At 45.2% G+C, this 12167-nt stretch overlaps 1 protein-coding gene across 2 annotated transcripts in view; it reads right to left on the bottom strand.

Annotated features, from left to right (window-relative positions):
* Nucleotides 1-1238, bottom strand: part of AOAH (acyloxyacyl hydrolase) — a 158642-nt gene extending 157404 nt beyond the window's left edge. Inside the window, exons 1-2 of one of the 2 annotated variants that reach the window (XM_077856197.1) lie at nucleotides 1115-1238; nucleotides 612-762 (exon numbers count right to left, since the gene is read on the bottom strand). In XM_077856197.1, the coding sequence (XP_077712323.1) occupies nucleotides 612-762; nucleotides 1115-1168 (205 nt within the window). In that variant the 5' untranslated portion in view covers nucleotides 1169-1238. Of the gene's footprint in view, nucleotides 1-611; nucleotides 763-941 lie in introns of both variants that reach the window. The other variant, XM_077856198.1, reaches the window with a different exon arrangement.
* Between the last annotated feature and the right edge of the window lie 10929 nt (nucleotides 1239-12167).

The following is a 12167-nucleotide window of genomic DNA, read 5'->3' as shown; positions in this document are numbered from 1 at the left end:
TGAATTGGGTAAATGGGTGCTAAACCATCATCAAACCTAACCAGCAAACAGACTCCCTGAGCTCTTGGGGCTGTGGAGTAGTTCATAGGAAACCAAACGAACCCCCTGTGGCTGACAAGGACGGTCACAAATTCCTCAACACATCTCACAGAAAGAACCGAACTATGTCCTCAGTCTGTGTGGAGGGACCAGGACATCCTGAGCAATAGAAGATGGCAGAAATGATGCTGTCTGAAGTCAAAGGCCATCTTCTTTCCGCTGTGTGACGCTGCCCACTGTCCTTCTGAAAGGGGTAAGCATTTCAGGCTCTTATAAGAGCTGTCCATGCAAGAGAAAAAATTCCTATCACCAACAAGGTGGAAGACTTTTATAACAAATTCAAACTAGCAATTGTATAGGGTATTTGCGTGCAATAGTATGAGTGCTCACTCTCAGGCCCAGAGGTTTTCTTTTCTTTTTTTTTTTCTCAGAGGTTTTCTATGTTGGTGAGGTTATTGGCACCCTACTGGGAGTTCATAGCTATTGACATCATTAAATAGGTGATATGCTATGCAAGCAAAGTATTTGACCCCACTGTTACATCCACATGAAAATACCCAAACCTTACCTACCTACACAGGTGTGGCCATTGGAGTATCTGGCGCTGGCCCGGTCCTCAGAGGCTGGAGAGGCCCATGTGTGAAGGGGCAGGAGTAAGAACAGAGGAGTTGCCAAACAGATGTTCCAGGGGGACTTCATTTCAGAGCTGTGCACCAGGAGAGCCTGGCTACAGAGGCAGCCCACTGAGGGACCCCGAAGCCAGGGCCACAGGAGCTCTCAGAGAACTCTCCTTCTCTTCAGTCCTCGTTCTCTCTTTGACAACCCCCCCACACTCTGCACACTCTCACATATACACACTTTTCATAAGTGTGAAGGGACTAGAAAAACATATAAACACTCACAGACCCACTCCTTCCTCTTGCAGAACCCTGAGAGAGAGCCAGAAGCCTGCACCGGAAAGAGCTGCAGGGAGCCCCTGGCAGGCAGGTTTTCGGAGTTAAAAACTGCAGCAGAAGGACAAACCCAAGTGGCAGCAATGGCAACAGTGTGCCCTTGTGTGCTCGCCCGCCCTCACCTGCCGGCCAAAGTCGGTCATAAGCCCTGGAACCTCCAGTCTTACGGGAAACATCCTGTGGGGTGGTTAGGAGGCCCTTCCTCTTTCGTTCTTGCAAAACGAAACAAAACTAAAACTGAAGAAAAAAAAAATAAACCACAAACACACGCTCTTTAGCAATTTGATCAGCAGTGTCCACACGTTACAGAAATTATAATTTCCTGTATTCTGAAGTTCGTTTTGCTCTGAACAATTTTTTTTTTCTCTGAACAATTTTGTATGGTGAGACTGAACTCATTCGGCTGCTAAAGAATATTCTGGTCAAGCAGTTCTCTGGAGTAGTTGGATTTTCCTTTCAAGGGTCAAGTTTTCTCATAGCCTTCGGTCTTGCGTACAGGAAATAAGCAACACGGACAGTAATGGGCAGTCGGCACAGCTGGATCTTAAATCTAATGAGAAAAAACAATGTGCTAGAATTAACCTGTTCATATTTACTTGGCTATGTATGATCCATCTCTTTTCTCCAGATTTTCAAAACATGTTTATATTCCCCACCTGTAGATGATCTGTTCATTTTTAAGAGACTGATTTTCTGTGTTGAAGATGAGAACTGAATGCTGTTTTTCTGTGGGGGAAAAAAAAAACCTGAACCAGATCACAGATAAAGAAAAGACATATAATCTAAGTACTTTGTTCTAAAACAGATAGAGCAAAGTCATATGCCATTCTCAGACAAGATAAGGGGACTGGGCCAAAGTACCACAATCTAGATAAATCTGGGAGGTCCTGCAATTTTTACTCTCCTTGATTAGGCTCTGAGGAAAGCTTATTATTAACTTCATGAAATATTATGAAATGAAAAATTATGAAAACTATCAGACTTGGTGGAGAGCTCTCCTTCTCCTCCTCTTGCTTTTATTTAAGGAGTAGCGTTCAAAATAGCACACAGAGCTTTAGAGTTGTATTCTTTCCAGGATGTAGGAAATACAATTTTTATGGTTTAAAGATTGCTTTGTAGCCATTAGCTTAATAAATGCCAATTTGTCAAATCTCTGAATCTGCAGCAGAGATATCACATGCCAGAGTGATTCCCTGCTTATGTCCTGGGATAGGTTGGTCCAACAGACACCGTGGATGACCTTGGTCATCACAGGCCTGTGACTTCCTTTGAGGCTAGTCCTCAGGGTCCCTGATCCTGTAACTAAGGAAAGCTCTGGAGGTCACCAGGACCACCACAGCGGGCAGGGCCTAGAGAAGTTCCAGAGACTTCCTAAAGAGGCAGGATAATGGAATGATTAAGAGCTCATACTGCAAAGACAAAAAAGACCCATGTTCAAATATTACACCTATTGTTTACCTCTGAGTAATGTACTACATCAGTAATATAACCTTTAAATGCTTCAGTTTCCTCATTTATATTGGGATAATAATATTTGTCCTACAAGGTTGCTGGAAGGACTAAAATAGATGATGTAACCAAACTATAAAGCAGTGAACCTGGCAGGAAGAAAGTGCTTGGTAAATCAAAGCTTTGGTTATTATTCCAGCAGGAGTGCGATGAAGTCTGCACCCCAGGTCAGCCTTCGAGAGAATAATAAGACACCCGAGGTAGTTGCGGGCCAAGATGTGGGGAAATGGCATGGATTGGAAGAGGCAGCGTCTATGCACCGGGCAGCGCTCCATGAATGCACAGTCTGCTTTGCTAACCCATAGATCAGTGAGGAATCTTCAGGCAGCTTCCAGAAGAGCACTTGGCACAGGACTGGGCCTCCTGAGGTTCTTCTGGCCTAGATCTATAGCTGTAAGCAGGCCTCTCAGGGTGGGAGGAATTTCTCAGTGTGACACTGTGTGTGGGTTTTAAGCCTTGGTCATATATGTGTGATGCAGGCAGCTCTGCCTACCAACCTGCCCCCCACCCCCCACCCCAGGAACAGGGAGCCCTGAGGTGACCTGGTGTGCTCCAGCCTCCAGGCTGGCCAAACTGGGAATGCCTGGCTTGGCCATGCAGCGCCAAGCACATCCCTTACCATTTCCAGGTGTGAGATGCCTCAGCTATAGAGGTCTGTCGCACTTACTACACAGCATACACTGCAGGTTTTCCACAAGCAGAGTCATTTTCACACTCGAAGGTCAAATTCTTACTGGGCAGGGGCAAAACAAGAACACGGAAATCAGGAAGTGATTTTGCTAACTAATGCTGCAGCAAGGGTAGGTGCCGGCACACTGCCGATCAAGACCCTTCTGTCACCAAGGTGGGGAGCTCCTCGAGGCGCCCCTCAAACTGGCCGTTCTCATCTCCCCCAGCAGGGCTGCCTTTGTTCGTTGAGCATTGAGTGCACATGACCGAGGATTTCTGCACGACGTGCTGGAGGGCCCTGGATCTGCCCGTGGCTTATCATAACTAGCTGGACCCTGTACGACACCCCTAGGGGACCCCAGCTGTCAGAGGCTCCAATGCTGATTTTCTCAGTATCTGCTTTTGGGAATGAGATTTCTTCCTTGCAGCATTTTGTTACTTTATGTGAGGAGTTTCGATTCAAACCACAGTCCCTGTAGCAGAAGGCTGACGGTTTATAATTCCCAAATGCTACACCTGTGGTCCTGGTTTGTTCTGTCTGAATATGCTTCCTGATTATTTTTTGACCTGCATTGGCCTCAACCATCTCATTCACAGCAAGTGCCTTAATCAGGAAAAAAAAAAAAAAATGACCTGGATGGCAGGAGATAATGTAAAAGCTGGTGCTGTCACCAAAGCATATCTTCCCTTTGACTTTCTCCTCTTCCTGACACCAAGGGTCCCTCTCTTCGCTTCTGGCTTCCCAGGATTCCCTGCGGTGGTGCTCAGTTCAGACCCATCAACTTCAGACCCTTTGCTGACCTTCTCCTCCCCAATCAAAGCTTATTTATTCTAGCTTTAGGCCAATCCTCTTTCTGTTCTGTTCTAGAGAAATAGTAAATCCACAACAGGGCTGCACATCTGCTGATTAAAAGAGTTATGAATTTAGGAGGCGGTACCTACATTTTCATTGCGGCCTCACCACTTCCTACTGTGTGCCTTTGGGCAAGTGGATCTGCCTCTCTGGGATTAGTTGAGGTCACTGTAAAATGGGTCAACTAATGCCAATATTATAGAAAAATTCCTAGGATTAAAGAGACAATGAGAGTGAAAAAACCCTAACAGTAAATGTTAGATAACCTCAAAGCCAACAATCAATTAATATTATCCTTCTCAAATAATATTGGAATTTTAACATGCTTTGCTTTGCACATTTTCTGAGGACATTTAAAAGGATTTTAAAAGGGTTTTAGTAATGCACATAAGTAGATGCAAAGTCAGAATTCAGAAAGCCCCAAAGTGGCCAGCCACAGGTCCTATCCCTGGTGAGGGGGAGACTTGTGATGTAATGTGAGAAGCACAGAGTGGGCAATAGGCCAAAGTTTGGAGACCAGGAATGCCTCTCTGGAGCTATGCTGGTAGCTTCCAGCAGGAAAAGCCGTGCACCAGGAAATAAGCCAATGATCCTTGAGCGATGGGTGGCCCAGCAGCAGTGCAAAGCAACCTAGACACACAACAGGTTGTGTGCTCCAACACTCCCCACAAACCCGACCCACTCATTCACACACTTTGAGGTTCTTGAGATTTTTAGAGATATGTATCTGGCAGGAGTATCATGCCTTTTATAACCACGGCCTTCTAAGGAGGGTGAATTCTATGAAGTATAACTTCTTTTGTCTGCTGGGGACCTGATCAAAGTTTGGGGAAAGGGGCTGTGGTGAGTGAAGTACGTTTCATAAGCAAGGCAGAAAAAATTTGGACATAATCCAGAAGGAAGAGGGTAGGAGCAGAGATATGAGAGTGGAGGGAGAGGAGGGACGGATGAGACACGAGGATCTCCCTGGCTAGAAAACTGAGAGAAGAGTGCTGGGAAGTGAGGGGGCAAAACTGAGCTAATAGAAAGGTCCGATGTAGATTTGCAAGGTGTTTGCTGTGCCATGTGTGAAATGATACTTTGTCCAGGTCTTGTAAGGATTTTTGTGGAAATCAATGAGAACAAGTTTCATGCTTGGATCAGAGCAGGGCAGAGCTAAGAAGTCACAGGTGGAAGGAAGTACAGAGGCAGAGAGACCAAGAGAATACAAGCTCAGGAATTCACAGGTGTCTTGAGGAGGGCTTTGGACTCTAATATGCTGTAGATTTGGGGGGGGGGTAGTCTTAAATCATTTTTACCTACGCCTCCAAAGTGTAAAGTTAAGTTTGAATGCACAAAGAATAGAATAAAATAAACATCATCAAAAGTAGCTTGAAGCTTATCCATTCATTCTTTCTTTCATTTTTAGATAAAAGAAGTCCAGGGGTAAGCGGTTTAGGGTCAGTCTGAGAGTTCCATGATGTCTTCGGGGACTTAAACTCCTTATTTTCTGTCCCACTATCCTAGAACTGATTTCCATCCTCAAGATCAGCTAAAAGTGTAAAATGGCTGCTAGAGCTACAGCTAATGTGTCTACATTCCAGGCCAACCGTAGAAGAAAGCGGAAGGCTAGTAGAACTCACACTTTCCCTTATAAAGGAGTTTCTTTCCAAACCTCCCCCAACACTTTTGCTTACATCTCGTTGGCCACACCTGGCTACAAGGCATGCTGGGAAATAGAGTCATATGCCCACTGCTAACCACAAGGGGAGCTGGAGCAGGTGGTCTTTATTCTGGTGGCAACATGCTCAGCTAAAAACCAGGGTTCTAAAAAGAAGAAGTAATTGAATTGGAGGCAACTGCCAACCATGTATGATACACATAAATGCGTGTAAACATTTGTCTTTCTGAACTGAATATGTTTGATTAGGTTGTGTGAGTTCTGGGAAGGGTGGAATGAACAGACATACTGGCCTGTCGTATTCTTCTCAGTGGGGTTTTTTTGAGTGCTGGGCAGACCTATGCTCCCCAAAGATGCTTTCCCCTCCAACTCTTGGACCAGAGAGCTTGTAGAAAGATGAGCTGATGAAATCCTCATGAACATCACAGCTGAGGCCGAGACAAGATGGACCAACCTGCGGTGACGGGACCAGCAAGTGTAAGACACGCTCCCGTTGTGTGGGAGAGTTCATTACTACGTTAAAAACAAACAGGGATCCCTCGGTGGTGCAGCGGTTTAGCGCCTGCCTTTGGCCCAGGGTGTGATCCTGGAGTCCTAGGATTGAGTCCCACGTTGGGCTCCCTGCATGGAGCCTGCTCCTCCCTCTGCCTGTGTCTCTGCCTCTCTCTCATCTCTCTCTGTGTGACTATCATAAATAAATAAAATTAAAAAACAAACAAACAAACAAACAAACCCAAAACCAAAACCAAACCAAAACAAACAAATAAATAAACAAAAAAAAAAAAAAAAAAACATGAACTAAATCTCTTTTCTGGAAATACTTTCTTGAAGGGACCCCAAGGAAAATTCAGTAAGGTACAAATGGAATATGAACAAAATACTAAAAGCAGCTTCTGGGTTCCTGGTGCAGGATGCTGCACTTGCAGAGGGCCCTTAGGTTTTGTGGTCGACTAGAGGGGTGAGGGTGAGTTGTGCTGGGAGGTTGAGTGGCTAAACAAATGGCAACCCTGTGAACTTGCCCCAGCTTGAGGGGACACTGACTATTTCGTGGCGTGGGCCCCAGAGGCACACAGCAAGCTCAGTCTGTCTGTTGCAGGCTTCTTTGGAGCTCCCGCATCAAGACTTAGGGTCTCATGCTGACTCACTGAGTCATTGCATCAGGAGTTAGTGGAAGACAGAGTAAGAGGGGAGGAGAGAGGATCACAGAATTGCTTCACTGGTGCCTGGTACAGAGCAGTGCTTCAAGCGTTGCCTCCAAACTCCTGCCAGGGTTTCCATTGGGATGTGGTGGGAAGAAGAAGGGGTGGGGATGAACAACTTAGATTTGGCAAGATAAATAAGCAGAATAAATATATCCCTGAATGGCCTTATGTTAAGATAATATGGACTTTTAGAAAAAAAGAAAGATACCAGGGAAATCAATTAAATATAAAATTAGGATTAAAGGCAAGTAATCTTAGTCAAAACCCAATACACCATGTTATCCTATTGATTGTAACTGCTCCAAAGTCCCCAGGGCCACCAACTGAAAGGGTGAACTCTTCAGAAGGGCTCACAGTGCTGCTTGTCATCTGGGGACTGTTATCTCCCCAGGCAAATTTCTAGTCACTTTGCTATGTGTTCTACGTTTAAGCGACACCAAATTCCCAGTGATGTCCTCAGACATGCCAAGCGGTTTATGTTTCAGTGCCTTCGCGTGAGTTTCACTCTGCCTAGAATGTTCTCCTCCTTATCTTCCAGGACAACTCCTCCTTCTCCTTCAAGGCCACCTATGGCAGAAACCTTCCCTGTCCCTTGCCAAGCACAAGTGTTTGCTCTGTCTTCAGTGCTCCCAGGACACTATGGGCAAGCTCCCCCTAGCCCTTGTTTTTGTGGCATGGCCATTAGCGTAGGCATCTGACTCCTACCAGATGCTGGCTCCTACAGGGCAGGTTATTTAGCACTGTCCCCCCAGAAGATGCACCTGACTCATGGCAGGTACTCAATAAAGTTCCTGAGGAAAAAAAGAGAAAATATGCTATCTATTATAACAGAACAGTGGGGCGGATGAGGATATTTTCTAAAAATGTTCTCAGGAGCCTTATGTGAAAGCAAGAAACCTTAAAGGCAGGCAGTATATTTGGGGTTCAGAACTAAACCCTAGTTCAAATGCTTCTGAATCAGATCAGGGAAGGGCTGAGCATCCAAGTAGGATCGATCCTAAGACTGGGTAGACAGAAAACGAGAAGTGAGAGTCATGCTGTCGGGGTAAAATCTAGAGTCATGTAATTTCCTCCTGGTTTTTCACTGTTTTTGTAATAAGGTGGTAAAGTTCATTTCCCAGGACACTGTGGACCTGAGCCAGCGGGGAAGGGTAGCCCCGGGGAAGGGCGTCGCCTTACTGAGTGCCCGAATGCACTGCTCTGAGGGGCAGGAGGAAGGGGTCAAGCGACCACACTCATCTCCCAGAGAAGGAAGACAGGGGGGCCTTTGTCTCTGCACCTGCAATAGCAGGTCCTCTCTGCCTCTTGATGATGCCTGAACTGCCTTTATAAATTGCTTCTTGCCATGATTTGGGGTGGGAGGAGAATGGCCCACTTAAATGGTCACAGAGGAGTAAAGTGAAGCAAGGTGTTGGGATTGGGGACCCTGCCAAGGGGACTGAAATCTTGAGGGTCAATCTGAATTGACCTGCATTTTTCTCCTCCTCTCATATCCTAAATAATGCTTTAAAAAGCCACTCATCAATTTTTTTTTAATTTTGCAGAGTTGTAGTGTATGTGTGTGTGTGTCCATGTGTGCATGTGTATGTTGGACTGAAGATGGTCCCAGATTCTTTAACACTCTCACTCTGAGAGATGGGGTCCATTTGCCCTCCTCCTGAACCTGGGCTGGTTCATGACTGCTGACCGATACAGTCTGGAAAGAGTGGTTCTGGGCTATGGCCAGGCCCAGACTTTCAGGGGACTGGCAGCCTTTGCTTTGGTGCCTTGGAGCTGGTTGCTCTGCTACAAAGACCACACGCAGATCCTGAGACTACACGGGGAGGGAGAAGTGCCCTGCTGACTCAGCCTTCCAGCTGTCATTCCAAAGGCACCAGACGTGTGAGTGAGACTAACTTGCCAAATAAGAGTAAAGGCATCTTGGGCTCTCCAGTCCAGCCTGCCTGCCAGCTCAATGCCAACAAAGCTCCACCCCCACCCCCAGTTGGTAGTACTTGAAGCAGAAAAAATCTACCAGAGGAAACCTGCCAGGAAAAGAGATAATAAGATAGTTGTTGTGTTAAGCCCCTAAATTTGGGATCATTTGTTATATAACAGTCGATAATCAGAACAGTGTGTGAGATTGGAGATTGAGGTATGGTTGGCCAGGCTGCATCATCCAGGTGTGAAGGGTCTGGGCATATCTGCCCCACTTCTTTGGTGTTGTGCATTTCAGAACACTAAGTTCCTTCATTTGAAATCAAACCAGTCCAAAAGCATTGGACTTTTCTAGTGATCAGAGGTGGTTGCTGCATGTTCCAAAGGATCAGTAACCCAGACTCAGAAGATGAAAGGACCATGTAAGACTTTCAAGGGCAAATATCTTCACATTGAGAGCAAAGGTCACATTTTCTGGCTCACACCATTGAAGTCCCCTGAGAATACTGATGTTGCTTGTTTGGGTATATGGGTTTGTTTTTTTTTTAAAGATTTTATTTATTCATGAGACAGAGAAAGAGAGGCAGAGACACAGGCAGAGGGAGAAGCAGGCTCCGTGCAGGGAGCCTGATGTGGGTCTCGATCCTGGGACTTCAGAATCATGCCCTGGGCCGAAGGCAGGCACTCTCAACTGCTGAGCCACCCAGGGATCCCCGGGTATATGGGTTTTTATTGCAATGAAGGTACGGAGAGGAGAGAGGTGAAGGAAGAGAGCTTATCTGCCTGGGGCTTGTTAATATGCTGCATCTGGAGTAAGGACTTGGGTTGTAGGATCCTTTGTTAACATTTGCTACCTCCAAACTAGGTTGAGATAACACATTACCTACTCTCAAGCACCACAAGGTTGGTAAAAATCTCTGAGCCAGTGAACAAGGGGAATCTTTGCCTTGACTCCATTCTCCCCGGAGCTCAAGGGAGGCCTTGTCTCCTGAATCAGGTTAGGAGAAGGGAACATCCACAGAATGTTACCGAAACTGAGGCCCAGAGAGGTCAAGATGACTTCTGGAGTAATAGCCCAGGATGGAAACCCCAATACTGATTTTGAATCCAGAGTCTTCTCTGCTGCTTCTTTCCATATATTTCCAAAGACTCTTGTTTCTTCTATTCTGCTTTTAGGAGACATTATTTTTATTCCATTCCATTCTATTCAATTCAATTCTAATTTATTTATTTATAATAGAGATTTATTTATTTGAGAGAGAGAGAGAATGCACAGGGGGAGGGGGAGGAGAGAGGGAGAGGGAGAGTCTTAAGCAGACTCCATGCTGAGCCCAGAGCCTGACATGGGGCATGATATCACAACCCTGAGATCATGACCTGAGCCAAAACTGAGAATTGGATGCCTAACCCACTGTGCCATCCAGGCACCCCAGTTTTATTCTATTTTATTTTAGTAAATGTTTTACAGAAGGATGTAAAAGTTTAAATACATATTTATACATACATATAATATATACATTAAATAAATAAATACAATAAATAAATACAATAAATAAATACAATAAATATATATATACTATATATACAATAAATAAATATATACATTAAATAAATATTTAACATGTAAATATATATTAAGTAAATAAATACATATAAAATTGTTGTTAAATGGGAACCAAATGTTAAAATACATTCAGGATAAAATAAATGTGTTCTAGTATAGCTACATGATTTTTAAATTCGACGTTAAAAGAAATCATTGACGCAGTATGTTTTGCTAAAACAGTACCTCCCTCTCTTTTGACTCCATGAGTTTAGGCAGCGAGTCCCAGATAAGGACATTGCCATTGGGCAAAGGTTCAGGTGCAGGTGTAGTTTGTTTCAGCCTCCTTGTCCCTTAGATAGTCTGGGTCTGCCTGAGGCCTTGAGGGACACACAGACGCAGGTAAGTTGCTCCAGGTCAATGGGGATAGGAGTTTCCTCCAAGTGTGTCACATCTTGTTTTCCCTGGCTTCTCCCTGAAAGGGCTGTCCTCTCAGATCCTCATATAATTTACCCCACAACAGGAAGATAGTTAGCTGCAGCTAGAGAGGTCTGAAATTAGGAACTAGTATATGTCAAGGCTTTGTGCTCTGGGGTGAGCCCTAGCGCCACTGGTTCTCCATGCTGCCTGCTGGCTCAGTGTCTGAGTCTGACATTGCTTCACCTCCCACTAAGCTCTCCTGATGCCAAACTGATCTGAATTTCCGTTAGGCTCCTGATACTCTTGCCCCTCCTTATGGAGCTAGAAAGCCTCATTCCTCCACCTTACAGATAGTTGCTGGAGTCTCACTGTGTGTGGTCTGACCACTCATACTGCGTCCCCTTTGCTCACATGACTGTACGTGCTATCTGTTGCCTGCAATTCACTTATGTCTTACCTCCTGGACCATACCTCTTCTGGGTTCTTGGTGTCTGCCTAAAATAAGCTCTGGCTTTCTGTAGCCATTAGATCCTGAACTCTGGCCCCAGTTTCTGCCTTGATAAGAGCCAGCCTCAGCAGTAGTGTTGGGGCCACCTCAACTTTGTCTGTCTTGGTCTTGCAAGTTTTTCCATTCTCACTAGTCTGCAAAGCTGAAGTCTAGTTGGTGTTGCATTCGAGGCCATCTGAGATACTGAGTCCCAGGCTTAAAGTCATTCTAGAACCAGAATTTTGAATCATTCCACACCTCCTCCCCTACCCTTCTCCAGAAAAGTTATAAATGCTCATGATGGTGGCCAGTGGACGAGTCCGCCAACCTGTCAGATATGACTAATTAGCCATATGCAGAGTAACTTTGCTCAGTTTGCCCTGACCAAGAATGACCTTCAGACCCTCATACCTCAGTCTCCCAGGACTAGACTCTCAAAGGCCATTCATTAGACCGATTCACTCCCCCTAGAATTCACTACTTTTCTGGAATATGTTTCAAGAGTGAAATAGTTCCTCCAAAGCTACCATGTCCTCACTGCTTTGTGGCATCAACAACTCTACTTTCCCAGAAATCAAGCCCAAAGAGAATGCAACCATCTAACCAGGTATGCTTTTTAAGAGGGCCCATTTGAAGTCATCTCCCTGCAAATTGACCAGTTCTGGTAAAACACCCAGCCGGCACCTTCCTTCAGAAGCTCTGGTGAGACTTCTGTGCTTGAGGGTCCAAACACCTCATGGCTGCAGGCCACGGTATAAGAAATCTACTTAATTTCTGATTCAGAAACTCTCCTTAAACTCTTTGATGTGAGAAAGTGATCAGACTTCAAAATAGACCTGTGGGCTTAGAAAGCTGCTATTTGGTGGGTCTGACACCAGATACCCATGTGGAAGTGATCCATGCTCGGCTTATACC

The sequence above is a fragment of the Canis aureus genome, chromosome 18 (assembly GCF_053574225.1).
Source record: "Canis aureus isolate CA01 chromosome 18, VMU_Caureus_v.1.0, whole genome shotgun sequence".
Classification (NCBI taxonomy): Eukaryota; Metazoa; Chordata; class Mammalia; order Carnivora; family Canidae; genus Canis; species Canis aureus.
This window is presented reverse-complemented; position numbering and strand designations above follow the sequence as displayed.